Consider the following 25,555-nt stretch of genomic DNA (forward strand, 5'->3'; position numbering starts at 1 on the left):
GTTGTTAAGTCACTAAGTCCAGTCCGACTCTGCAACCCCATGAACTGCAGTGTGCCAGTCTTCCCTGTCCTTCACCATCTCCCAGAGTTTGCTCAAACTCACGCCTACTGAGTCAGTAGCCATCTCATCCTCTATCGCCCCCTTCTCCTCCTGCCTTCAATCTTTCCCATCATTGGGGTCTTTTCCAATGAGTTGGCTTTTGTGTGTGCAGGGGGTTATTTTTAAAACTTATAAATCAGAGCAGATCTCCATTCTCCCTGCCCTAGCTCATAACCCTCATACTGCCAGCTCTCGGCTACCTGGCCTGCCTGACCCTATGTGATCTGCCTGTCACCACCTGACCTTCCCCTTCTGCTCAAAACAATAATCATCACTTAGTATCTTTCACAGTTTCAGGTGAGGCTTGGCAGGGTGGCTCTGTCTCTGGATCTCTGTCTCTTTTTCTTTCTTTTTTTTTAAAAAAATATTTGTTTCACTGGGCCAGGTCTTAGTTGCAGCACATGGGGTCTTCCATCTTTGTTGTGACATTCAAACTTTTAGTAGTGGCGTGTGGGATCTAGTTCCCTGACCAGGGATCAAACCTGGGCCCCCAGCATTGGGAGCATGGAGTCAAGACATTGAACCACCAGGGAAGTCCTTGTGGGTCTCTCTTGAGGCTGCAGTCAGATGTTAGCCAGGCCTTCACCTGAAGTCTTCACCTGAAGACTTCACCTGAAGTCTTAACTGGAGCCAGGGACTTCTTCATGGTGAGGCAGGAGATAGAAGGGCTCCAGGTTAGACATTTACAACTGGCCTCCTTTGCATTTCATGGGGCTTGACGAGGTGGTCTTCAGGCTGGATACGTAAAACTGTTAGCATTTCCTGAGACAAGAGATAGATGGGCTCCAGTTAAGACATTAACAATCAGCCTCCTGTTGCCCCTCCGAAGTGGAAGTAACAATATAAACAAGGTAAATAGCCAGTCTTTGTTTCTTGTAAACCCTTTAAGGTAATAGTCATAGCAAGGACAAAGAGGGGCAAAATCCTGTTTGAGATCTCTGCTCCCCCTTTTTGGGACAAGGGAGACACTACACATGCACAGAAAGGCTCCTTGGGGGTCAAAAGTCAGGGGATAAGGCCAGGCCATAATGAGTCTTGCTCCTTCCAGAAGCCAGATCCATCTTGGCTTAGAGGTGTGTGTTCACCCAGGGAGGGTTCCAGCGTAGGTCAGGTAATTGACCTGAAGGAAGGTAAAAACCTGGAAGAACTGACCTATATAAATGACATCTGCCTCTTTACTGTGCTCCTCCTCACTAGGGAGGGGACCCACACCCTTTCTCTCTGGGTGTGCATCTCTGCCTTGCTTCTATCTTAACTAAACAGTTTCTTTGTGTGCTCTCCCACTTGTTTTGTGTCTCAAATAATTAACTTTGTACCTATACTTACAGTTTTTGCCTCTGTGATAAAAGTATTTTTTTTCACCCGGTTCAAAGATCCAAGGAAAAATAGCTTCTAACTTCTAGCCCTTGCTGGTCTGATGGCTAGAATTCCTGATTTTCATTCAGACTGCTGCTGCTACTGCTAAGTTGCTTCAGTCGTGTCCGACTCTGTGCGACCCCATAGATGGAAGCCCACGAGGCTCCCCTGTCCCTGGGATTCTCCAGGCAAGAACACTGGAGTGGGTTGCCATTTCCTTCAGACTACCTCAGTTCAATTCCCAGGCAGGGAATTAAGATCTTGCTTCACACCACCACTCACTGCTGCCTTGCTGAGATCAATGGCAAGCTGATGCTGGCTGTTGTCTGGGGGTCCAACTCCTCAGCACACTCCTCAGCACTGCTTGCTCATCCTCATGACATGGCAGTTGTCTCCCCCAGAGAGAGTGATCCAAGACAGAAAGGCAGAAACCACAATCCCCTTTATGATCCAAGCCCCAGAAGTCATCATCACTTCTGCCGTGTTTCACCAGTCAAAAAGATTGGCCTGATTTGCTGTGGAGGAGACCGCACAGGAATGTGACCCGGGATGGTGCAACAGCTCTTTCGCCCCGTGTGTTTCCATTTGTTCATCCCTGTTTTCCTCAGACCTTAACCATAAGCATGAGATCGCCAGACAACATTTAAGCTAGTTCCTGATGTTTGCTTTACTGGATGTACACAATGTTTTGCCTAACCTGTTGATTCCTTTCCTTAATTAAAAGGAGTAAGAGTGAAGCATTAATACTTAAAGAATGACTGACTTTACCTTATCTTGCCCTTGGTACATTTGCAGGCAGACCACGGCCAAGAGAACATCCAATTGCAGGGGGACCATGTGAGCAAGACAGCGTCCAAATGAAGATCGGAAATCAGCAGATCTGCACTCAATGGAAAGATGACAAAGAATCTGATTTCCTACATTAATGATTAACTGAGATCGTTTCCCCTTTTTCCCTTTAAAGATTGTCACGGCTGAGCAGAATCTGTGGACTTGGTCTCAGACAAGAGTTCCCTTTCTCCCCAGATTGTCAGTTTTTCTGAATAAAATACCTTTCCTTTGTACTGACTCTTGGTCCTCAATTATTGACTTTTGAGCAGTAAGCAGGTGATCCTGAGTTCAGTAGCAATATGAGGGGCCAATTTGGAGGCTGGCAGGCTCCCAAAGGCAGCCTCTGTCTAGTTTCTTGCTCTTCACAACACTCAGCACCTGCACTCAGATGTGTTTTGTTGCTATTGGTGGAAGTTCCACGTAAGCAGGGCTCCTCTGCTCTCCCAGAAATAGTATACCTCTTTTTTGGGCTTATCACAGGTGTTTAGGAGACATTTATCAAATAAATTAATGAGTAAATGAATGAATTGTGACCTTTGGCCATATGTGAATGTGGAGGAAAATGTCCTTGCTCCTCCGCAGTGGTCAGGCCCTTCATCACCCACCGTACTCCTTCAGTCAGCTCTAGCCAGGCAGGCTGCCCCTCGGTCCATGGGCACACTTCATTCCTCTTGCCTCAACCTGTGCTTGACTCTTTTTTCAACTCATCTTTTTAGGCTTTAAGTGCATTTACAGAGCACCTGCTGTATGTCTGGCACTGTGACCAAGGTAGATGTGGCCCTGTCCTTGGGAACTGACATTCTAGTTGGGAGATGGGTAGCAGAAAGTGCTTGGGGGGCAGAATGGGGAGCCTATGGTGGTGCCCTGTGGTGAAGCATTCCATGACCTGGACCACAAGTCTGATCAGGAACTTGAATTTGTGCCAGTTGTATGTGTGGAACACAATGTTATTATGAATGAAATTGAGCAGCTCCTTAGGTGTTTCCTGTTTCTCTAATGATAGGAGTATTGATCTCTAGGGTTGATTTCTAGGAGTCCTTTATTAATTAGGGAGATGAGCCTTCTGTGAGACAAGCGGCCGATATCTCCCCATTTCTAGTCTGTTTTTTGACTTTGTAGACATGTTGGAGGGAAGGGCAGCCCTGAGGAGATCAGGTGAGTGGCAAGTGCAGACACCATGTGGGGTGAACTCTCCCTGCCTGATTTAAACTTGTATTTACTTTCTGATCAGATAAAGCATACCAGGATTACAAAATTCTAAGACAGCAGAAGTCAGAAGTGAAAGCCATGGGGGTTGGGAGTGAGGGGCAGGGCCAGTGCATCCTGGACATTTAGGGACAGCTGGGGAGCAATGTCAGTTTGCACCAGTAAGTCCACACAGGGTGATCTGTTTCCATCTGCATATAAGACCCCCCAGTGTTCAGCAGATGGAGGAAGGTCCCCAGGAGTCCTGCCCTCCCATCTTGGATGGCCCAACCTCCTACCCAAGTGCTCACTTTTCAAGTGTTTCTGCATTCTCTTTATTACTCTGACAGTTCACACTACATGCAGCTATAATTTGTCATTATTCCATATTATACTGTTCTTTATCAATTTACCTTTTTTAGGAGAGGGTCATCAGAGGTTCTACTATATATCACAGTAACATCTAGCAAAACTTACATATTAAGCAATGGAAGTTAACATTGGTTGAATGCCTTAACAATGACCAAATCTGATTTTTTCCCATGGAAAAACTGTCTTGTTTATTTGATTAAACAAAAATTAAAATAAGCTCCAAGTGCTCACTTTTGACTTGCAACATGCACATCTCAGTGGGGGCAATGGGCAAGGAGGGAGACACTGCACCTGACCCCCGACTGGGCAGGGGAGTGCCCAGGGTCCACCCTTTGAGTGTCCACCTGCCACTCACAGGGTGGAGATCTGCTGCCCTTGCTTGCCTGTAGCACACATCCCAAGGGGCACAGGATCCATCTGCCAGGGAGTGGAGGCCCCATAGCAAATCCTGCACTTGGGAGACCCTGTCCTTGTTGTACAGGGGCAAGGTCCAGAAATCTGCTGCTCTTGATCTCGGAGGGAAAGCAGTGAGCAGTCCTGAAGAGAGATCTTAGTTCCTTGTCCAGGGATTGAACCTGGCTAACCTGGGTGAAAACCAGGAACCCCAGCAGTTTGACCACCAGGGGCTAGAGACTAGAAGCAAAGTGGCCCTGGTTCTTTCCCCTGTTTGAAAGCAAGCATGTTTCAAGGAGGCAAAAACTAAAAAATACATACAAAGTATATTATTAGAGAGGCAGTACAATGTATGGGAGAGCACACAGGTAAACAGTTTAAGTCAGAAGCAGGGCAGAGATACACGAAGCCAAAGAGAAAAGGTATGAATGTCCTTTCGGTGAGTCAGAGACTAGGCAGAGAGAGAGGGCATGGGTATCCTGAAGGCGGAAGAGTGCAGTAAAGAGGGGATGTAAGTCACTTACACAGAACAGTCCTTCTGGGTCTCTGTGCATGTATGCTCAGTCGCTTCAGTCATGTCCAACTCTGCAATCTCATGGACTGTAGCCCGCCAGGCTCCTCTGTCCATGAGATTCTACAGGCAAGAATGCTGGAGTGGGTTGCCATCTCCTTCTTCAAGGGATCTTCCCGACCCAGGGACTGAACCCATGTCTTTTATGTCTCCTGCATTGGCAGGTGAGTTCTTTACAACTAGCACGACCTGGGAATGTTAATCACTTATATAGGACAATCCTGCTGCTGCTGCTGCTGCTGCTAAGTCGCTTCAGTCGTGTCCGACTCTGTGTGACCCCATAGACGGCAGCCCACCAGGCTCCCCCGTCCTACCTTTGGCCAATTATCTTGTTCCTTTCTTTACACCTAACTGGGACTTGGATCCTCCCCAAGATGCTTGTGCAACTTTTTTCTAAACTGGATCCCACTGCAGAGGTTTATGGGTGCATGTCCACACTTATAATGGGGTGGAGCCCCTCCCTTTTCAACTGCCAAGAACCCTTTCTGCACATGTGCAGAAAAGTCTTCCTTGACCTCAGGCGAGGGTGCCTTATCTCTCTACTTCGACAGAGCTCAGCTTTCACCACTAGTTTTATCCTTGGAATGTCTGAGTGAGAACAAAGCTTGAATTTTACTTCACTTGACAAGTACCAGGTGTCCAGCCCAGAGGTCCATCTATCTCCTACCTCATTCTGAGCCTCAGTTTCTGCATCTGTCCCCCTTCCCCACTGTGTCCCCCGTCCATCTAGACCCCAGGCTTATGGCACTGACATTACTTCTGAAACTGAGCAGCGTCCTGTGAGGCTCCTGGGTCCACAGGGAGCCTTTTGGTCCGCCATTTCTTTTTTTTTTTTTTAATTGGAGGCTAATCACTTTACAATATTGTATTGGTTCTGCCATACATCAAGACAAATCTGCCACGGGTGTACATGTGTTCCCAATCCTGAACCCCCCTCCCACCAGAGTGAAGTAACCCAGAAAGAAAAACACCAATACAGTATACTAATGCATATATATGGAATTTAGAAAGATGGTAACGATAACCCTGTATGCGAGACAGCAAAAGAGACACAGATGTATAGAACAGTCTTTTGGACTCTGCGGGGGTCGGGGGTGGGGTGGCGATGATTTGGGAGAATGGTCTGCCATTTCTTGTAGGCAAGACTCCAGCTTCTATGAGTTCCAAAGGGCAGATCTGAACAGTTGCTAATCAGGGAGGAGCACTTGAGACAAGATTAAAGGGACCAGAGAAGCTCATCATGATTAGGAGGCCAGACCACCTGAGAGCCTGCCCACATTATAATCTTGTCAGCAACTTAACCCTTTGAAACTTTGCAGAAGAAAGAATGCATGACTGTTACTACCTTGATCCTACTACAATCATGTATCTCTGCCTGACTATAAGAGCTCTCCCCATCCCCCAGGGAGGGCGGCACAGTTCTTGAGGCACTAGCCTACTGTGTTCCCTCTTTGCAAAGAAATAAAGCCACTCTTTCTCCTCCATAACTCTGTCTCCGTATTTCTGTTCAGCATGGGTACACAGGGAGTCAAGATTTTACATCACTCTTAGAAAGGAACTGAGAGAAGTAAACGCTAGGAGCCATTGACTTTTGAAAAACCACAGGACTAACCTGGTGGTCGAATCTGCCTGCCAATGTAGGGGACATGGGTTCCATCCCTGGTCCAAGAAGATTCCACATGCCAAGGGGCAACTAAGTCCATGCTCCACAACTACTGAGCCTGTGCTCTAGAGCCCAAGAGCTGCAAATTCTGAGCCCGCGTGCCACAACCACGGAAACCTGCAAGCCCTAGAACCAGTGCTCTGGCATAAGAGAAGCCACCACAATGAGAAGCCTGTGTACCGCAACTAAAGAGTAGCCCCTGCTCACCACAACTAGAGAAAGCCCTCTCGCAGCCAAAAATAAATAAACAAATAAATAAAAACATACAGTCTTAAAGTTCCCAGTTATGCTTTATTCAGAGACCTTAGTGAAGACTAGGCTCTCAGCTCTGAGAAATTGTTCTGTGAATGAATAATGTTGCCTGCCATATCAGTAAACATAAAAAGATGCTGTAGCCATCAGTCATTACCACTGCCCCTTACGGTGAGAACTGGGAACTCAGGATGCAGACAAATGGGCTGCCCCTCCCCCAAGCCCTCAGCAACTGCAGCCACTCCCATCAATACACCGTAAGGGGACTCAGAATGGGAAAGAGAAGGATCATGGCCATAGATAGCTAAGGTGCATATAAAAGGGATGATTTCAATGAACCCAAACTCTTGCATCTTCCCATACAAAGAAAAGTGATAAATTCATCAACTTGAGATATCTGGTTTTCTTTATTAAACAGGAAACTTTTGATGCTTCAACTATCTAGTCTTCCTTGTAAAACTTCTATATATCCTGGCTCTTCCCTTACCTCTTTGGAGCAGTCCCTCAGAGCTATCTGAGAGGCTACCTCCCAGTATTGAAGTCCTTAGAAAAAGTCTGGCAGATAAAATAAAGCTCAGCTTTCAGGTGACTGTTTCAAAATTAAGAAGGAACCAGGATACACAGGAATTTTGCTAAAAGAAAAAAACAAAACAAAAAACCCACAAAGAAACTAAAAAACCCATGCAGTTGAACATCGGAAGATTACTAATTACAAAAACAGACACTTCAAGTTAATGATCTTAGTGCTTTACTATCTTTGGGAAGATGCAAGAACGTGGGTTCATTGAAATTATTCCTTAAATACAAATCTCAACTATCTGAGGCCAGTATCTTGTTTTTCTCCATCCTAAATTCCCCTCAAAGCGAGTGGTACAGAGGCAAAAGGCTTAATAGTGGGTATCATTTACCTTTACTGGGATGGCAGGCAACATTTTTTTGTCCACAGAGTCATGACCCAGCAAGAATGATGCAGAGTAATGCCGGGGTCAGGCCGGTTCCACTGGTGGGCAGGATGCCCCCTCCCTCTGGGAGGACTGCGCCCTAGGACCTGGAGCAGGCCTGGACTTCCTCTATCACCCCCAGGTCATGTTACACAATCTTCCTGTCCAAGGTAGATGCTGTCCCCCTCAGCTTAGGATAGACCCCACCTGGACTGCAAGGAGATCCAACCAGTCAATCCTAAAGGAAATCAGTCCTGAATATTCATCGGAAGGACTCATGCTGAAGCTGAAACTCCAATACTCCGGCCACCTGATGCGAAGAACTGACTTACTAGAAAAGATCCTGATCCTGGGAAAGATTGAAGGCCAGAGGATGAGATGGTTGGATGGCGTCACTGACTTGACGGCCATGAGTTTGAGTAAGCTCTGGGAGTTGGTGATGGACAGGGAAGCCTGGCGTGCTGCAGTCCGTGGGGTGGCAGAGTCCGACACGACTGAGCGACTGAACTGATCTGAACCCCTCCAGTAAGCATCCTCCAGTTCCCTCATGGGAGCGGGGAACGAGGTAGTTGGCGGGGGGGGGGGGGGGGGGGGCGGGAATAGGTGGCGGCGCGGAAAGCAGAAGCACCGCTGACTGCTGCAAAGAGCTCAACCATGTCTACAGTCTGGCTGGCCCGCCAGGCAAAGACAGGGCGGGACCAGGGCAGACCAAGATGGAGCCAGGACTGGGAGAAGTGCGTGGGCTACAAACGAAGTTGAGCCAAAGTTGGAGTGAGGCTCGAGCGAGGAGGGGAGGGGCTCAGGACTGCTCAGCGACGTAGCTAGCGCCGAGGGGGCGGAGCTACAATGGTGGTGTTTAGAGTCAGGATACGGCGGTGATTTAGCCCAGAGCAGCGGGGGCGGAGCTCAGTGAGGGGCGGAGCTGAGGGCACCTCCTGTGGGCGGGAGTCAGGCTCAAGGCTTTCGGAGGCCCGGTAACTAATGAGGACCGAGCGAGGGGCGGGGTTCAGGGTTGTGGTCGCGAACTAGTTAAGGTCTGCAAGGGTGGGGCTCAGTGAGGGCAGGGTTTAGAGCCCTAGCGTTGACAAAGACTAGGCCCTGGATTCCCGGAAGGGCGGATCCAGCGAGGGGCGGGGCTAAGGGCTCAGCGGCGTCCGTAGCCCACGCGTTAGGAAGCTGCACTGCAGGGAAAGCTGAGGGTTTTAGACCCTGCGGCAGCGCCGCCGACCCCATGGGCGGGGCCTAGCGGGAAGGGGCGGGCTCAGTGAGGGCGGGGTTAAAGCTTCGCCGAGAGGATACCAGGGGCGGGGCCCACCGGGAAAAAGCGGGCCGGAGCGGGAGGCGGTCAACCGGACCCACGGGCAACGCGCGGACAACCACACGGGCTGACAGCGGCAGGGGGACGGGTCGGGTCGGCCGAATGCACGGCTTGCCGCCGCCATGACAGGTGAGCGCGGTCCGCGGTCGTGCCTGCCATGCGGAGACAGGCACGCGGCCACGGTGGCGCGTAGGATCCGAGTGTCCCGATGCCACTCCTCGCTGCGACGGCGAGTGACCTTGCCCGTGACTGAGTGCCCTGTCGACAGGGCGACGGCAGAGCGGCGCGCGGCCCAGGGCTGGGTTCTTTGGGAGCGAGGCCAGGCCGGGTCTAGGAGGGTGCTTGGGGGCGGGGGCCATGGACAAGCTCTGGAGAGTTCTGGTGGGCAAAGCCACGTCATGCCCTGGAGGCTTCTGAGCGTTAGGGGCCGAGCCTTAGCGTGTTCTGTGCTGTGAGGCCAGGTCAAGCCATGGAAGGTTCTAGTGGCGGGGACCAGGTCTTGGGTGATTCCAGGAGGGCAGAGGCCAACGTATGTCTGCAGGTGGGGAGCTGCTGGGGTGAGGATCTGTGGCCTGGCACTAGGAGGTGAAAGTAATTGGTGGTAAGGAATACTCTCTGGGGTTCTACTGTGCTTCTATCAGGAGATATAGAAACTCTTGATAGAAGGCTGTGTCTTCTGTTAGGAGTCCCCTGAGAAGTCTGCCCAACGGGTGGTGCCTTCCTGGGCAGTGTGTGGTACCTGTGGGACTCTGGCATCTCCCAGGCTGCACCCCTTGTCCAGGGACAGGCCCGAGGGGATCTTGCACACACACTCTGTCTCCCAAGGCTTTGTGCCCCATCTGGACTGCCCCAGCCCCTCCAGCTTTTTTTTCCCCCCAGAATGCAGTCCCTAGCCCAGCCATCCTCCAAGGGCCTCTCGGAATGGGGACCCACCCACCACCTTCCTGATCCTGAGCAGAGTGATCCTCCTCTGTGGACCTTTCCCTGTAGGAGAAGCTCCATGAGAGTAACAGGCTAGTGAGAGTTCATGCCAGTGTAATCAGGGAGTGTGGTGGCTTCCAGAAGCCATACCTTATTTCAGGGAATGCTTTTGAGGTAAAAGTCACCTAGGGTGACCCACAGGGTCTGGGAGGCCCCTGAAGTCCCTGTTCTCTCTGTAGCTGTCACTGAAGTCCCAGCCTAAGTCCCATATACTAGTAAGATTTGATGGGCAGGAACCTGGTGATTTCCAGGACACCAGTGTACCAGCCTAAGCCAGAAGAGACCCCAGTTACTACTCATTCCCCTGTCGTCTCTCTGAACTGTTTTTAATCTGTGGCTGCTATTTCTGAGTAAAGTTGATCCTCTGACCTAGAGTTTCAAATGTGACAGTTTCAAATACGTGAATTTTTTTCGATGCATACATAACTACTGCCTGACCTGAGGTTGGTTGAATTCTCAGATGCAAAATTATGGATACAGAGGACTGACTGTAAAGTAATGTGTGGATTTTTGGCTCCTCGGGGTCTGTCGCCCAACCCCCTCACTGTTCAAAGGTCTATTGTACCTACTGTGCATCTGGTCCTGCATCAGATGCTTGCTACTCAGGCCTGCTGTATGGGGAAATATGGAATATCTCTGTGTGTGAATGAGGAAACAAAGACTCAGCTTGGGCAGGTGCCCTAGACTGCTGGGGCAGTCAGTGGCGGAGCCAGGACCAGACCTTGACCAGGCCCTCCAGTCCCCATTCTCCCTACAGTCTCTGTGTCCTGGGCTTCTAGAGGCCTCTTCCCTCAGAGTCCTTCATTTTGGGGATGGGGAACTAGGGCCCAGAGAGTGCAGGCCTGGGAGGGCCAAATGAACAGGCCTGCAAGGCTGTAGGTCCCAAGTTCCGGGCTTACTGTCTCCGTGCACCAGTAGCAACCTGTCTCGTTCTGGGGCCTTTATGAAGGGTCGCAGAGTGAGCGTGTGGAGCCTCATGCATCTGTGCAGGGCCACACTGACCAGGTATCACTGTAGCAATTACTGTTGCTGCAGAACCGGCTCCTTCCTTGTGGCGTGCTGGCAAGTGGGCCATTGCAGCTCCATGCCTGAGGCCAGGTTGGACACTGGGACAGGAGGGGATTCTGGGAGATTCATTTTGGGAGGGGAGGTTGAGGCCCAAGCATCTGGACTTTGTTGGGGGTGGTGGTGGGTGGGGAGCTCAGGAAAGTCTCTTGAGGGGAGTTGGCCAGGTGGAAACCATAGGGAGAGGTGTTCTTGTTCCTGGGAATCCGAAGCAGAATGCTGCAGTTGGGTGTTGCTGTGCAGGGTTGGCTCAGGGGCTGGGAGACCTGGTTGGCAAGTGAGGCCAGCTCCCACAGGGCCTCCAGTGCCAGGTCAGGCTAACAGGTTGGCCAGCCCAACTATGCTTGTGGTGCCAGTAGGGCAAGATGATGGGGGAGGGCACTTCCATGGTCACAGGGGACACGGGTTTGATCTTTGGTCTGGGAGGATTCAACATACCATGGAGCTTCTGTGCCCGTGCGCCACAACTACTGAGCCTGTGCTCTGGAGCCCATGAGCCTCAACTACTGAGCCCATGTGCCGCAGCTGCTGAGTCCACCTACCCTAGAGCCCGCACGCTGCAACTACTGAGCCTGTGTGCCTAGAGCCTGTGTTCTGCAACAAGAGAAGACACTACAAAGAAGAGTAGCCCCTGCTTGCTGCAACTAAAGAAAGCCTGCATGCAGCAGTGAAGACCCAGCGCAACCAAAGAAAAAAACAACGATGGGGGAGGTAGGGCTTAGCAAAGGCTGCTGGTGAAGGTCTGGTGAGTTTTTTTGCCAGAGCATTCATTTTCCTCCTTCCTATAAAAACTGTCTGGGACTGTCACTTGGGGCCAAACTGGTTTCCTTTCTTGTGCTTTGTCATGCCTGTGAATGGCCACCTGGGTGTGGTTTGTGTGCACAGCTCACAACGGCCACAGGAAGCACAGGGCACGGCAGAGCCCGGAGCTGTGGTCCCCAGGCTGTGCCATTATGCCAAGTGACTCACAGCTCCAGCCAGTGGTGGCTCCCCTGGCTAGCAGCCTGCAGGGTGGGAGGAGCCACTGCAGAAGTGCTAGTCACTGTCCACTGACAGCCCTTGCCCTGAGCCTTGGACCTATGTCCATTCGTTCCAAAACTCTTCAGTGAGTGCTTAGTGTGTGCCAGCCCTATGCACAGTGCACACACTGGCAGCACACACAAGACGGCCCGTGGCTTGGTCAGAAGCAGACATGATGCAGCTAAATTGCATGATTAATTAGTAGATTGATCAGAGAGGCAGAAATGGGCCCCAACACTGTGCCTGGGTCCTGAAATCAATCCATCACTCTCCAGCTGATTGAGTTCTTAAGCAGGTACCTTATCTATTTATTGTGCCTCAGTTTCTCCTTCTGAAAATGAGGGTAGTGGTCATGCTTGTGTAGCAGAGCTGATAGAAGAATGATGATGCACAGAGCTCCCAGAATGCCCAAGCATGGGTCCCAGTCCATGAACTATGGCCAATATTATTAACTCTTTAATCAGAGAGGCTACAGGTGATGAAGCCAGGTGGCCAGGAGGGTCCTGCCACATGGTGGTGACAGATGTCTCTGCATCCCTGTCCATGGCTTCTTTACCACGTTGGAGCTCTGACAAGTCTGTCTTCAAAATATACTTTCAGAGACTGGGAGAATCAAAAGTTAGAAATTCTTATTCTGGGGGGAATAGACAATCCAGGAGGAGGTAGCATCAGGAGAGAGAGATGAGAAGGTAAATGGTCTATTGAGTTGGGCCCACGGAAGAAATCGGGAGGAGGCCCCACTTGTTCCAACTCAGTGACCCTATTTTTTAAAAATCAACTTTATTGAGGTTTACTTATAAATACACTCATTTTTAGTGAAAAATTCTCTTAAGTTTTGACAAATGTATATACTCATGGAACAACTGGCCCAGGCCAAATCAAGCTAGAACGTTTCTGTCACTCCAGAAAGTCCTTCATGCTCCTTTCCAGTGAACACCACCCAATCCAAGAATTCATCTCCTTTCTGTGACTGTTGTTTTCATCTTTAAAATTCAACAATGGAGGGTTTCCCTGGTTGCTTAGTGGTAAAGAAACTGCTTGTCAATGCAGGAGACATTTATCCCAGATCTGGGAAGATCCCACAAACTGCAGAGCAGCTCAGCCCTTGTGCCACAACTATTGAGCCTGTGCTCTAGAGCCCACGAGCTGCAACAGCTGAGCCCTGTGCACCGCAACTAGAGAGTCGCCCCTGCTCACCACAACTGGAGGAGAGCCCGCACAGCAACGAAGACCTAGCACAGCCAAAAATAAAATAGATAAAATTTTAAAAGAAAAAAAATTCAACAATGGAATTCCCAAATAGTATTTCTTATTAATTACTAGAATTTACTTTTGGAGCATTTTTAGTTTATAGACAATCTAGCAGATAGCACAGAGGGCTCCCCCCACCCCATTTCCTCTATTATTAGTAGTTTGCATTTGTATGGTTGTTAGCCAATAGTGATACAGTATTATTAATTTCAGTTGTTACTGAAGTCCATATTAATATGATGATTCATTCCTTGTGTTGTACACTGTATGAGTTTTTTGAAAAATTCATGATGTCCAGTATCCACTATTACAGTATCATACAAGAAGTTTTACTGGGTTAAACATCTTCTGTGCTCCATCTATTTATCCCTCCCTCTTCCATAACCCTTGGCAACCTCTAATCTTTTTACTGTCTCCATTGTTTTGCATTTTCTAAAATATATACTTGGGATCATATAGTATATAGCCTTTTCAAATTGGCTTCTTTAACCTTTAACAAAATGCATTTGTTTCCTCAATGTCTTTTTGTAACTTTGTAGGTCTTTTTATCACTTTTTATTCCATTGTAACTTATTAAACTGAACCACAGTTTAATATATTATCCACTTACCTTTATATGTATTTTGTTGTTCAGTAGCTAAGTCGTGGCCGACTGTTTGCAAGCTTGCTCAGGCTCCTCTGTCCTCAACTATCTCCTGGAGTTTGCTCAGATTCATGTCCATTTATATGTATATGTGTGGTAAAATATACAGAACATAAAATTTACCATTTTAACCATTTCATTGGGATTAAATACATCCACAGTGCTGTGAAACTGTGCATTTCAAGAACTTTTTCAAAGGGAAACTGTGTACTCATTAAACAAAAACTCCCCTTTCACCCCTACCTGCAGCCCCTGTTAATCACTATGGTACTTTCTCTGTCTTTAGAACTTGCTTATTCTAGATAGTTCATATAGTGGAATAATACATTTGTCCTTTTGTATGGGCTTCCCTGGTGGCTCAAATGGTAAAGAGTCTGCCTGCAATGCAGGAGACCCGGGTTTGATCCCTGGGTCAGGAAGATCCCCTGGAGAAGGAAATGGCAACCCACTCCCGTATTCTTGCCTGGTAAATCCTATGGACGGAGGAGCTTGTGGGTTACAATCCATGGGGTCGCAAAGAGTCAGACACGACTGAGCAACTAACGTAACACTTCACTTCATTTGTCCTTTTGTGTCTAATTTATTTCACTTAGCATATGGTTTTCATGGTTCATCCGTGTTTTTGAACCCATGTATTAGAATTCCGTTCCTTCTTATGATTGTATGGTATTCCGTTGTATGTATACCATATTTTGTCTATCTGTTCATCTGTCTGTGGACACTTGGGTTGTTTTTACCTTTTGGCTTTTGTGAATAAATGCTACTCTGAACTTGACATGCACATATCTGTTTGAGTCTCTGCTTTGAATTCTTTTGAGTGTATACCCAGGAATGGAATTGCGGATGTATTTAACTTTTTGAAAAACAGCCATACTGTTTTCCATAGTAGCTGTACTATTTTACCTGCCCACGGAGTGCATGAGAGTTCCAGTTTATCCTCATCCTCATATTCATATTCCCTCTCTCCATATATTTATTTTACCCTAATGAGTATAAAGTGGTATCTCATTGTATTTTGACTTGCTTTTTGCTAATGACTAGTGATGTTGAGCATCTTTTCATGTACTTAGCAGTCATTTGTCCATCTTTGGAGAAATACCTGTTCAAGTATTTTGCTCATCGTTGTATTGGTTATTTTGTAGGATTTTTTTTGTTGTTGAGTTGTAGGAGTTGTTTTTATATTCTCTCTCTTTCTATATATGTTAATCCCTAACCAAATATATGCTTTGCAAATATTTTCTCCCATTCTATGGATTGTCTTTTCACTTTTTTTTTTTAACTCAAAATAGTGTTAATTTCTGGACTTTCTAGTCTATTACATTGGTCTGTATGTCAGTGCCACAGTTTTGATTCCTGTAGCTTTGTAGTAGATTTTGAAATGAGGAAGTGTGAATCATCCACTTTGTTCTTTTTTTGAGGATTGTTTTGGCTGTACAAGTCCCTTGAGATCCCATATGAATTTTAGAATAAAAAAAGATAAAAAAAGATTTATTGCAGTTTGGATAGGGGTCACATTGAATTCCTGGATTACTTTGGGTAATATTGTCATCTTCACAATATTAAGTCTTCCAACCCATGGACATGGAATGTCTCTCCGTTTATTTGTATCTTTTAGCAAATCTTTGAGTAGTGTTTTATAGATCAGTGTACAAGTCTTCTATCTCCTTGGTTAAATTTATTTCTAAGTGTTTTATTCCTTTTTAAAGTTTTTTTTTAAGAGTTCAGCGTTTTATTGAATGTGTTACTGAAGAGGTTTGTCAAAAAGACCAAAGCCCATGGCATCATTAGACTTTTCAGACTCTTATTTTTTTGCCTCTGCTTTCTTCTCAGCTAGGGCAGCAGTGGTGAAGAGAACTGGACCTACGGCTGGTGCAGCACCAGCTGCTAGGGGCAGATCCACCAGCCCCCACGTGGCAGATGAGGCTCCCGATGTTGACACTGGCCAAAGCCTTTGCAGACAAGCCTGGCCAGAAAGGGTCAACACTTATGCAGGCTGCTTTAAGGAGGGCGCTGGTTTTGTTGTTGTTGGCTGCACTGGGTCTTCATGGCTGCATGCGGGCTTTCTTAATATGTTGTTGTTCAGTTGCTAAGTCAGGTCCAACTCTTTTCGACCTCATGGACTGTAGCATCCCAAGCTCCCCTGTCCTCCATCCTCTCCCAGAGTTTGCTCACATCCATGTGCATTGAGTCAATGATGCTGTCTAACCATCTCATCCTCTGCCAGCCCCTTCTCCTTCGCCTTCAATCTTTCCCAGCATCAGTACCTTTTCCAATGAGTCAGCTCTTTGCATCAGGTGGACAAAGTATTGGAGCTTCAGCATCAGTCCTTCCAGTGAACTTTCAGGGTTTATTTCCTTTAGGATTGACTGGTTTGATCTCCTTGCAGTCCAAGGAACTCTCAAAAGTCTTCTCCAATACCAAATTTGAAAGCATCAGATCAACACTTAGCCTTCTTTATGGTCCAGTTCTCACATCCGTACATGACTACTGGAAAAACCATAGCTTCGACTAGGCGGACCTTTGTTGGCAAATGATGTGTCTGCTTTTTAATGCGCTGTCTAGGTTTCTCATAGCTTTTCTTCCAGGGAGCAAGGATTTTTAAATTTCATGGCTGCAGTCACCATCCACAGTGATTTTAGAGCCCAAGAAAATTAAATCTGTCACTGCTCCCACTTTTTCCCCCTTCTGTTTGCTGTGAAGTGACGGACCAGAATGCCATGGTCTTAATGTTTTGAATGTTGAATTTCAAGCCAGCTTTTTCACTCTCCTCTTTCACCCTCATCAAGAGGCTCTTTAGTTCCTCTTCACTGTCTGTCACTAGAGTGGTATTATCTTCATATCTGAGGTTGTTGATATCTCTTCCAGCAATCTTGATTCCAGCTTGTGATTCATCCAGCCCAGCATTTTACATGATGTACTCTGCATTTAAGTTAAAATAAATATTAAGTAAATAAGTATTTAAGTTAAATAAGGGTGACAATATACAGCCTGTCGCACTCCTTTCCCAGTTGTGAACCAGTCAGTTGTTCCATGTCCTGTTTTAGTTGTTGCTTTTTAACCCACATGCAGGTTTCTCAGGAGTCAGGTAAAGTGGTCTGATATTCCCATTTCTTTTAAGAATTTTCCACAGTGTGTTGTGATCCACTCAGTCAAAGGCTTTAGCATAGTCAATGAAGCAGAAGTAGGTGTTTTTCTGGAATTCCCTTGCTTTCTCTGTGAGCCAGTGAATGTTGACAATTTGATCTCTGATTCCTCTGCTTTTTTCTAAACCCAGCTTGTACATCTGGAAGTTCTCAGTTCACATACTGCTGAAGCCTAGCTTCAAGGATTTTGAGCATAACCGTGCTAGCATGTGAAATGAGCGCAGTAGTACAGTAGATTACATGTTCTTTGGCCTTGCTCTTCTTTTGGATTGAATTGAAAACTGACCTTTTCCAGTCACGTGGTCACTGCTGAGTTTTCCAAATTTGCTGACGTATTGAATGCAGCACTTTAAAATCCTTTAGGATTTGAAATAACTCAGCTGGACTTCTGTCACCTCCACTAGCTTTGTTTGTAGTAATGCTTCTTTTTTTTTTTTTTTCTTTTACAATGTTTCCTCTGACAGGTTACAAGACAAACACCCAGTTTGCCTGAGTTTTAAAAGGTTATTTCCTTTGCCCCACTTGAATGACCAATAAAGACATAAGTCCAATTGGCAGAGTGAAAGCGGGTGTGTAGGAATGCTTCTTAAGGCCCACTTGACTTCACACTCCAGAATGTCTGGCTCTAGATGAGTGACCATACCATTGTGATTATCTGGGTCATTAAAACCTTTTTGGTATAGTTCTTCTGTGTATTCTTGCCACTTCTTCTTAATCTCTTCTGCTTCTGTTAGGTCCTTATACCATTTCTGTCCCTTATCGTGTCCATCCTTGCATGAAATGCTCCCTTGATATCTCCAGTTTTCTTGAAGAAATCTCTAGTCTTCCCATTCTATTTGTTTTCCTCTATTACTTTGCACTGTTCATTTAAGAAGGCCTTCTTATCTCTCCTTGCCATTCTCTGGAACCCTGCATTCAGTCGGGTACATCTTTCCCTTTTTCCCTTGCATTTCGCTTCTCTTCTTTCCTCAGCTATTTGTAAGGTCTCCTCAGGCAACCACTTTGCCTTCTTGCATTTCTTTTCTCGATGCATATTTCTCAACACTTTTATTTCTGACACTTTTGGTTACCAAATGTGTGTGGGGGTTTCCTCTGTCAAGCAATTTTCCAGTTCTTTGGTGGACACCAACTGGGTGTCCTATAAATTTAACTCAATTCTTACACCATCTATCTGGAGAGTGTCAGATCGCATAGGTTCACTTTCGGCTCAGTCCCACAAGATTGCCCCCACTTGAAATGCCAGTCACCAGTCCAGGCTGCCCCCTGTGCTTCTAACTGACTGGCTATAAATCAGATTTCCCCTGACTGTCATTTGCTAGAGCAGTTCACAGAACTCAGGAAAACACTTACTATTCACAGTTTGTTACAAAGGATATTTCAAGGATACAAGTGAACATCCAGGTGGAAGAGAAGCACAGGGCAAAACACGTGAGAAGGGGCATGGAGCTTCCATGCTCCTCCCAGGCACCTCCATGCGTTTAGTAACTGGGAGGTGCTCCAAACCCCGCTTTGGTTGGGGGGAAGGCTGTGGAGGCTTCCTTAGGTAGGCATGAGCTTCCCTGGTGGCTCAGCTGGTAAAGAATCTGCCTGCAATGCGGGAGACCTGGGTGCTATCCCTGGGTTGGGAAGATCCCCTGGGGAAGGGAAAGGCTACCCACTCCAGTATCCTGGCCTGGAGAATTCCATGGACTGCATAGTCCATGGGGTTGCAAAGAGTCAGACATGACTGAGTGAATATAGGAAAGTGAAGCCGCTCAGTCATGTCCAACTCTTTGCAATCCCACGGACTGTAGCCTATCAGGCTTCTCCGTCCATGGGATTTTCCAGGCAAGAGTGCTGGAGTGGATTGCCATTTCATCTTACTGTAAATCACAGTATCACAAATCTATTCTGTCAATCTATGTCTTTTGATTAGAGAGTTTAATCCATTTATATTTAATTACTGACAATTAAATAAGGGACAACTTGTTTCTACCTTTTTGCTGTTTGTTTTCTGTATGTCTTGTAGCTTTTTTTGTCCTTCATTTCTTCCATTACTTCCTTTTGTGTTGATTTTCTGTAGTGACACGTTTTGATGTTCTTTTGTGTATATTCCATGGACATTTTCTTTGTGGTTACCATGGGGGTTATGTTTAATGTTGTAAAGTTACAGCTGTCTAATTTGAATCGATACCAGCTTAACTTCAGTCACATACAGAAACTCCTCCTATATAGCTCTGCCTGCCCGCACACCAACCCCCCATCCTCTGGGTCCACCAGGAAACAGACAAGCTGCCTCACATAGGTAAGGTGGTGTACTTGTTCAGGTAGCTAGGGCTGCAGGGCCTTGGGACCCTTCCTCAGAGATTCTTTGCCATCTGCCCACCAACTTCTTCCCATCCACTCCCTGCCTTTAAAGGCTTGTCATTCTAAGGGACATTCTTAATGGGAGAGATAGTGTAACAGTGATGTTTTAATGATGATTCTGAAAGAAAAAAACAAAAGGATAAGCATTTCCCAGCCTCCTGGGTAGCAGGCGTGTTGGTCTGCTGTTTGTGGCAGCTTCCCAAGGCCTTGCAGATACGATGTCTGGTGGCCATGCCAGCTAAAAGTGGCCAGGCCACTCTAAACCCTGTGCTTCTGTCTGTGTGTCTCCTGTCCCCATGACAACAGTGGCTGTAGGAGCTTTGGAGCTGGGCCTTCTCTCGCTGCTGTGTCCTTCCTCAGGCCTGCCTATTTCCAGAGAGCACTGGGGGCCCTGCAGACAGCAGACTCTTCACCCTTCTGAGTTGTTTTGTGATAAGCTCTCAGGCACAGAAGAGAGGAGGAACCAGAGGCTCTGCTCTGCTCTTGAGCACTCTGTACCTTTATCACTGCACCCACCCACCCCACTCTTTTGCAAGGGGATTGGCATGACATGGGGGATTCCTGGGCTTTGCATGAGTTGGGATGTCAGCAGTTGTCCGGATGCTTACAGCTGGTACACCTCTTGGTGGGCACAGGACCTTACTGTGAGGAGTCCCTGCCATGGCTGTGCCATGGTGTGTGGGACTCAACACCTCCTCCTTGGGCTGTGCTGGCTCATGTTGTTCTGTGTTCTCTGCTTCTGTTTCAGAGCAAACCTACTGTGATCGCCTAGTCCAGGACACTCCTTTCCTCACCAGCCTCGGACGCCTGAGTGAGCAGCAGGTGGACAGGATTATCCTCCAGCTAAACCGCTACTATCCCCAGATCCTCAGCAACAAGGACGCGGAAAAGGTGCCAAGGAACCTGAGGCTGCTCTCCCATCCTTTCCTCTCTGGGCTGGGAGAAGCGGGGGGCAGGACAGCTTGGAGGTGAAAACCTATCTCCTTGGGGTGACCTTAGGCCTAGAACATCATTTTTTTGAGCTTTAGTTTCTTTAGATGTCATCAGAACTTCTGGCCCCTTTCAGAAATGCTGGAGGATCACAGGAGAGGTGTGACAACATGAGACAGACCTGGGAGGGGAACAGGGGAGTACCAGGGTGGGAGGGGAGCAGGGATACCAGACTCTACTGAGTGCTGCAGAACTCTTCACTCAGCATCTTCCAAAAGTTCAAAATGGGCAGTCATTTTGGGTGTGATCTGGCCCGTCCTCTTCGGGGACACTGGATGAGAGTGGGTGCTCCTTGTGCACCCCACCCACTTCTCTGGCTCCCTTGTGGCAATGGGGGTGGGTGCCAGAGACTAGCTGGGGCTCTGGGGCACATGACCTGCCTCCCAGCTGAGTGACAGAGCGAGCCCTTCTCCTCTTGGGGCCACATGCAGGGCTCTCTGGAGGGTAGAGGCCTCTCCAGGGGACAGATGATATTGATCCTCGACAGAGCTAGAATCCACCCACACCCTGCTACTGGCTCAGATGCTTGTTGAGTTATAAAAGTAGTCCAGTAAGTTGAAAAGTAGGGGCTCAAATTTCTGTCTTGTAATTAAAAGTCTAATATGCATTCACTATTTTAAAACAATTTTGAAAAGCTTCAGATGTTGACATGAGAAAAAGGAAACTCCACACACACACACCCGCATGGTTCCTTTCCTCAGAGGTACCCATGGTTTCTGCTGCACACCTGCCTTTGCTTTGCGTTTCTGTCCTTTTGTGGTTCCACTCTAGTTTCTTGTAGAATGGTCCACCACCACCAGGTGGCAGCACCGGGCCATAGCCTCCATGTTCTGGGAGTCAGTGCGGGTACCCTGTCCATTGACCTTTACAACCACATATGTTTCAGTCAGCCACATCGAAAAAGCCACCTTTTTTTCTCCTTAACCTTTGATATCGCAGAAGGCAGTGGCACCCCACTCCAGTACTCTTGCCTGGAAAATCCCATAGATGGAGAAGCCTGGCAGGCTGCAGTCCAGGGGGTCGCTGAGAGTCAGACACGACTGAGCGACTTCACTTTCACTTTTCACTTTCATGCATTGGAGAAGGAAATGGCAACCCACTCCAGTGTTCTTGCCTGGAGAATCTCAGGGACGGGGGAGCCTGGTAGGCTGCCGTCTATGGGATCGCACAGAGTCGGACACAACTGAAGTGACTTAGCAACCCTTGATATATTTTTTAAAACTTGAATCACATTCCTGTAGACTATGAACTGCTAGAAGTTATCATTTATGCCATTACCTTGAAGGTTCCCTATAATGATCATACCGTGTAGGTTTATTATTTCCTTTTTTACACGTGGGAAAACCAAGTTAGCAAGCCGCTAAGTTTCCACACTTGGAATAATGTCACCACCATCTTTCTTGGTGACCTGTCGAGACCTCCAATGCGAGTGCAAGGATTAGTGGCCGTGTAGCACAGTCTTGGGCACTGCATGGGAGTGGTTGAGTCTTTGGTAGCAATTGCTACCTCCCCATGGTTGTTCCAGCCACGAAGGTGGCATCACAGCCATTGAGAAGGCTGGGGCTGGGGGGTGAATCCGGAGTCCTCCAGCCTGATCTCTCTGTGCCCCTTCCTCCTCCAGTTCCGGAACCCCAAGTTGTCTCTGCGAGTGCGTCTCTGCGACCTCTTGGGCCACCTGCAGCGGAGCGGTGAGCGGGATTGCCAGGAGTTCTACCGGGCCCTGTACATCCACGCCCAGCCCCTGCATAGCTGCTTGCCTAGCCGGCACGCCCTGCGTAAGTGCGTGTCCCAACCCCCTGGCCTTGGCATCTCCTTGTTCAGCCCTTCACCAGAGACAACCCTCTGGTTGCGTCTTGTGTGACCCTCAGAGAGTGTAGAGAGATTATTTCAGACAAGACAGATATCTCTGTCTCCAAGGTTCCCTGTCTCTGTCTCTCCATGTCACTGTGTATGTCTCTCTCCTTCTCTTTGTCTCCCTTTTTCTTGTGCTCTTTATTTCTTACACAAAAGTATCTTGTGCATGTAGTCCTACCCTTGCCTCTATAATCTAATGAACCTGGGAATCCTTACGCTTCTGATCAGAACTAGCTCACAGCTGTAGGCTATACCAGCCTTGAGTGAACTGCCTCCCACGACAGAGGTTGTATCTACTTTCACCCAGGTAGAGCCTCATGGTGTGGATGTTTCTGTACAACAGTCTCTGGCACAGACGGCTGGTCCAGGACAATGTGTTTTGGTTTAGAAGTGCCAGCCCATGACCCAGGAGGCTTGAGAGGGATCCTCTGAGCTGCCAGGATGGGTACAGGGAAGGCACAGGTAGGGGTGGCAGCTCAGTCTTGAGGCCTCTGCACCCAGGTCCCCAGGGGAGTGGCTACTGTCCCTCAATCCTCACATGAAAGGCTGGAGGCCGTGAGGGCAGAGGTGGCTCACCTCAGGCCACTCAGCTGGACCAGGGGCCCCAAGCACAGGCTGGCAGGCCTGGGCCCTGAGCTGCAGCATGGAACGGCCCTGTCACCCCAGCTGTCAGGACCACACAGCCCTGCCTGGAGTCAGGGACCTTCCAGGGTGCCCTCAGGGTTATCAAGAAGCTGGTTGACTGGGGAGCCCAGGGAGGTCTGGGGAAGAGAAAGGGCGCCCTGCCTTCACTCAGCACCATCGGACTTGGGACAGGCAGGTGTTTGCACTGTTGGGTGCCTTGTGGTTGCCAGGGAACAATGAAATCCCCATCCCATGGTCCTCAAGTTCCCACGAAGTGGACAAAAGGAGAAGACCCCAGACTGTGCAGGGGTCCTTCCCTGGTGCTGACTACCCCCCTCCCCCGCCCACTGCCCCAGACACAGTGTGGAGGGCTCAGCACCCGCACAACCCAAGGGGCCTGGGTGGTCTGCGGGGAGGGGCCTTGGCGGCCCCCTTGGTTTCTCGATGGCAGGCGACCACCTTACTCTCCAGCTCCCCCATGACTAACCACGCCCTGTGATTTTGTTTCCAGAGAACTCAGATTGCACAGAGCTAGACTCGGGCAACGCAAGCTGTGAGCTCAGTGACAGGGGTAACCGCCTCCCACTTCCCTTTTCTCTGTCCCCTGACCCAGGGCTCCACCTCTGTCTTGGGGGCTTCTCATTCCAACTTGGGTTCCAGTCCTGGCTGCCCATTGGACAGATCCCCTTAGGGTGCTCACTAGGGGTATCCCTGCCTGGCTGACCCCAGCACAAGGTGTGAGCCTGTCCTCGAGGTCTCCGGACCCCTCCCCACCCCTCAGGGCTCGGGGAGCTGCTCACGCGCATTTCTCCCCAGGACCTGTGGCCTTCCTGACCTGCCTCGGCCTGGCCGCGGGCCTGGCGCTTCTCATCTACTGCTGCCCTCCAGGTGGGTGCTGCTGGGCCAGGCCTCGGCCAGTCCTCCCCACGCCCTGGGGCTGAGCCCTGCCAGATGGACGGAGGCCCACACCTGAGGCCCCGCCTTGTGACCCAGTGTGGCATGCCCGCCGTCGCTTTCCTGCCATGCTGACCTTGTCCAGGTCCTGGGTGGGAGCGGTGCGTGGGGACCCCACATCACTCAGGTGTGGGCTGGTGATGCTGCGAGGATGAGAGAAGGTACCTTCTGGAGGAGTTCTGAGACCCCCTTGTCTTCCAGACCCCAAGGTGCTTCCAGGGGCCCGGCGTGTCCTGGGCTTCTCCCCTGTCATCATTGACAGGCACGTCAGCCGCTTCCTGCTGGCCTTTCTCACAGATGACCTGGGGGGCCTCTGACCGACCCCAGCCCTGCCTGCCTGCGTGTTGCTCTCCAGGGGCTTGCTTCTTTCCTAAGTGTTTATTTCTTGCTATTTATAATTTCTGTAATAAGCACTTTACTTTCATTGTACAGAGGTGTTCAACAATATTAAATGTTTGAGTCTCATCCCTTCTCTCAGGAGTGTTTTCTAGATGATTCCAATTCAAGACACGACAGCGTCTCTAACTAAGGTTGATCCTGTGGGTTCTTCACTTCCTGAGTCCAACCCAAGACCCAGGTCCTGCCCAGGCTGCCTTCCCGGACTCCTCTGAGCCTGGGTCTCACCCCTCTGTGTGGACTACCCAACCCCAAATGTCCCCGGCTGTCCCCCAGTGCCCTCTTCCAGATGTAACCCTGCCGCATGTCCTGCCCCTCCTTCTGGGGCCTCCTTCCACTGCTTCTCTCCAGAACTCCCTGCCTTGAGCCCTGCTTGCCATCCCCCACCTGGAGCACTGTTGCTCCCCACACCTGCCCCCCATCTGCTCTCTGTCCCAGTCCTCAGCCCCAGGCCCGGAGGATGGACAGGCAGGCCCTCTGGACTGCTCTGTTACCCTCCCTCGGCTCACAGGGCCGCCAGGGCCAAAGGCGGAGCACCGAGCCCTCTTGGATGTGCACAGGGACGTTTCTGTGACAAGATCCTGAGCCTGAGGCCAGGAGGTGAGACAGATGGGTACAAGCTCCCTGGCTGAGGAGACAGGCCCTTGTCCCCAAGGCAGTTACAGGGCTCGGCTCAGAACAAGGGGCTTGCATGTGGCCAAACCCCAGGCCATTAGTGGAGGGCCATGGCGGGGCACCAGCCCAATGCCTTGTGATGCTCTAGTGCTGCATGTGTTGCTTTGACTCCTCCCAGCAGCCCCAGAAGGTGGGGGCTGCTGCCCTTGCTTTCCTGATGAAGAAGCTGAGACTGAAAGGAGAGGCACTGAGCCAAGAAAGGAGGACCCGGCACGTGAGGGGCTCGACCACCACCTTCATTCCCTTCCTATGACATGTCCCAGGGAGATACCCCCATCAGCCCTCTTGTCTCTGTCTAGTCACCAGAGCCAACGCCCAGTTCCTGGGCCCTGTGAGGCTCCTCAGATCCCACTATCCGGGAGACGGAGCCCCTCCCTCCTGGGGAAGCGATGACCTTGGCTTTGGGGGTCAGGGACACATGTATGGTCAGAGCCTAGAAATGAACACAAAATCCAGGTGGAGAGGAGGTTGAGACAGAGTACACAGAACCCTCTAGGACTTCTAGAGATGAAAAGTATAATTGTGCCATTTGAAGTCTTGGGCTCTGGTTCCTCACGCCCTCCCCTAATGGCCTGGGGGAGCCCTTTGTTGGCCCCACACAGCCCCTTGTTCTCAGAGCCAAGCCCTGTAAT

The 25,555-nt window shown here is 49.1% G+C and overlaps 1 protein-coding gene and 1 non-coding gene across 5 annotated transcripts; one reads left to right on the top strand and one right to left on the bottom strand.

Annotated features, from left to right (window-relative positions):
* The first annotated feature begins 8,979 nt into the window (after positions 1-8,979).
* On the top strand, positions 8,980-24,317 carry CARD19 (caspase recruitment domain family member 19). Of its 4 annotated transcripts, none has more exons than XR_015169244.1 (6): positions 8,980-9,110; positions 20,179-20,321; positions 22,042-22,199; positions 23,410-23,469; positions 23,715-23,786; positions 24,054-24,317. XR_015169244.1 is itself a non-coding variant. In XM_086414448.1 (6 exons), the coding sequence occupies exons 1-6, from the start codon at positions 9,104-9,106 to the stop codon at positions 24,167-24,169; spliced, it is 552 nt and encodes a 183-aa protein (XP_086270574.1). In that variant the 5' UTR covers positions 8,980-9,103; the 3' UTR covers positions 24,170-24,317. The 4 variants fall into 4 exon arrangements, 3 of the variants coding, with proteins under 3 accessions (XP_086270574.1, XP_086270576.1, XP_086270575.1); XM_086414448.1 differs by having other exon boundaries at positions 22,042-22,195; XM_086414450.1 differs by lacking the exon at positions 23,410-23,469.
* LOC147367591 (small nucleolar RNA SNORA27) lies at positions 17,531-17,657 on the bottom strand. Its single transcript, XR_015132205.1, has one exon. It is a non-coding gene; the product is annotated as a small nucleolar RNA SNORA27 (small nucleolar RNA).
* Positions 24,318-25,555: the final 1,238 nt, after the last annotated feature.

This window comes from Bos grunniens, chromosome 8, assembly GCF_055505025.1.
Source record: "Bos grunniens cultivar Pamir isolate PY7600 chromosome 8, Bosgru_T2T1.0, whole genome shotgun sequence".
In the NCBI taxonomy this organism is placed as follows: Eukaryota; Metazoa; Chordata; class Mammalia; order Artiodactyla; family Bovidae; genus Bos; species Bos grunniens.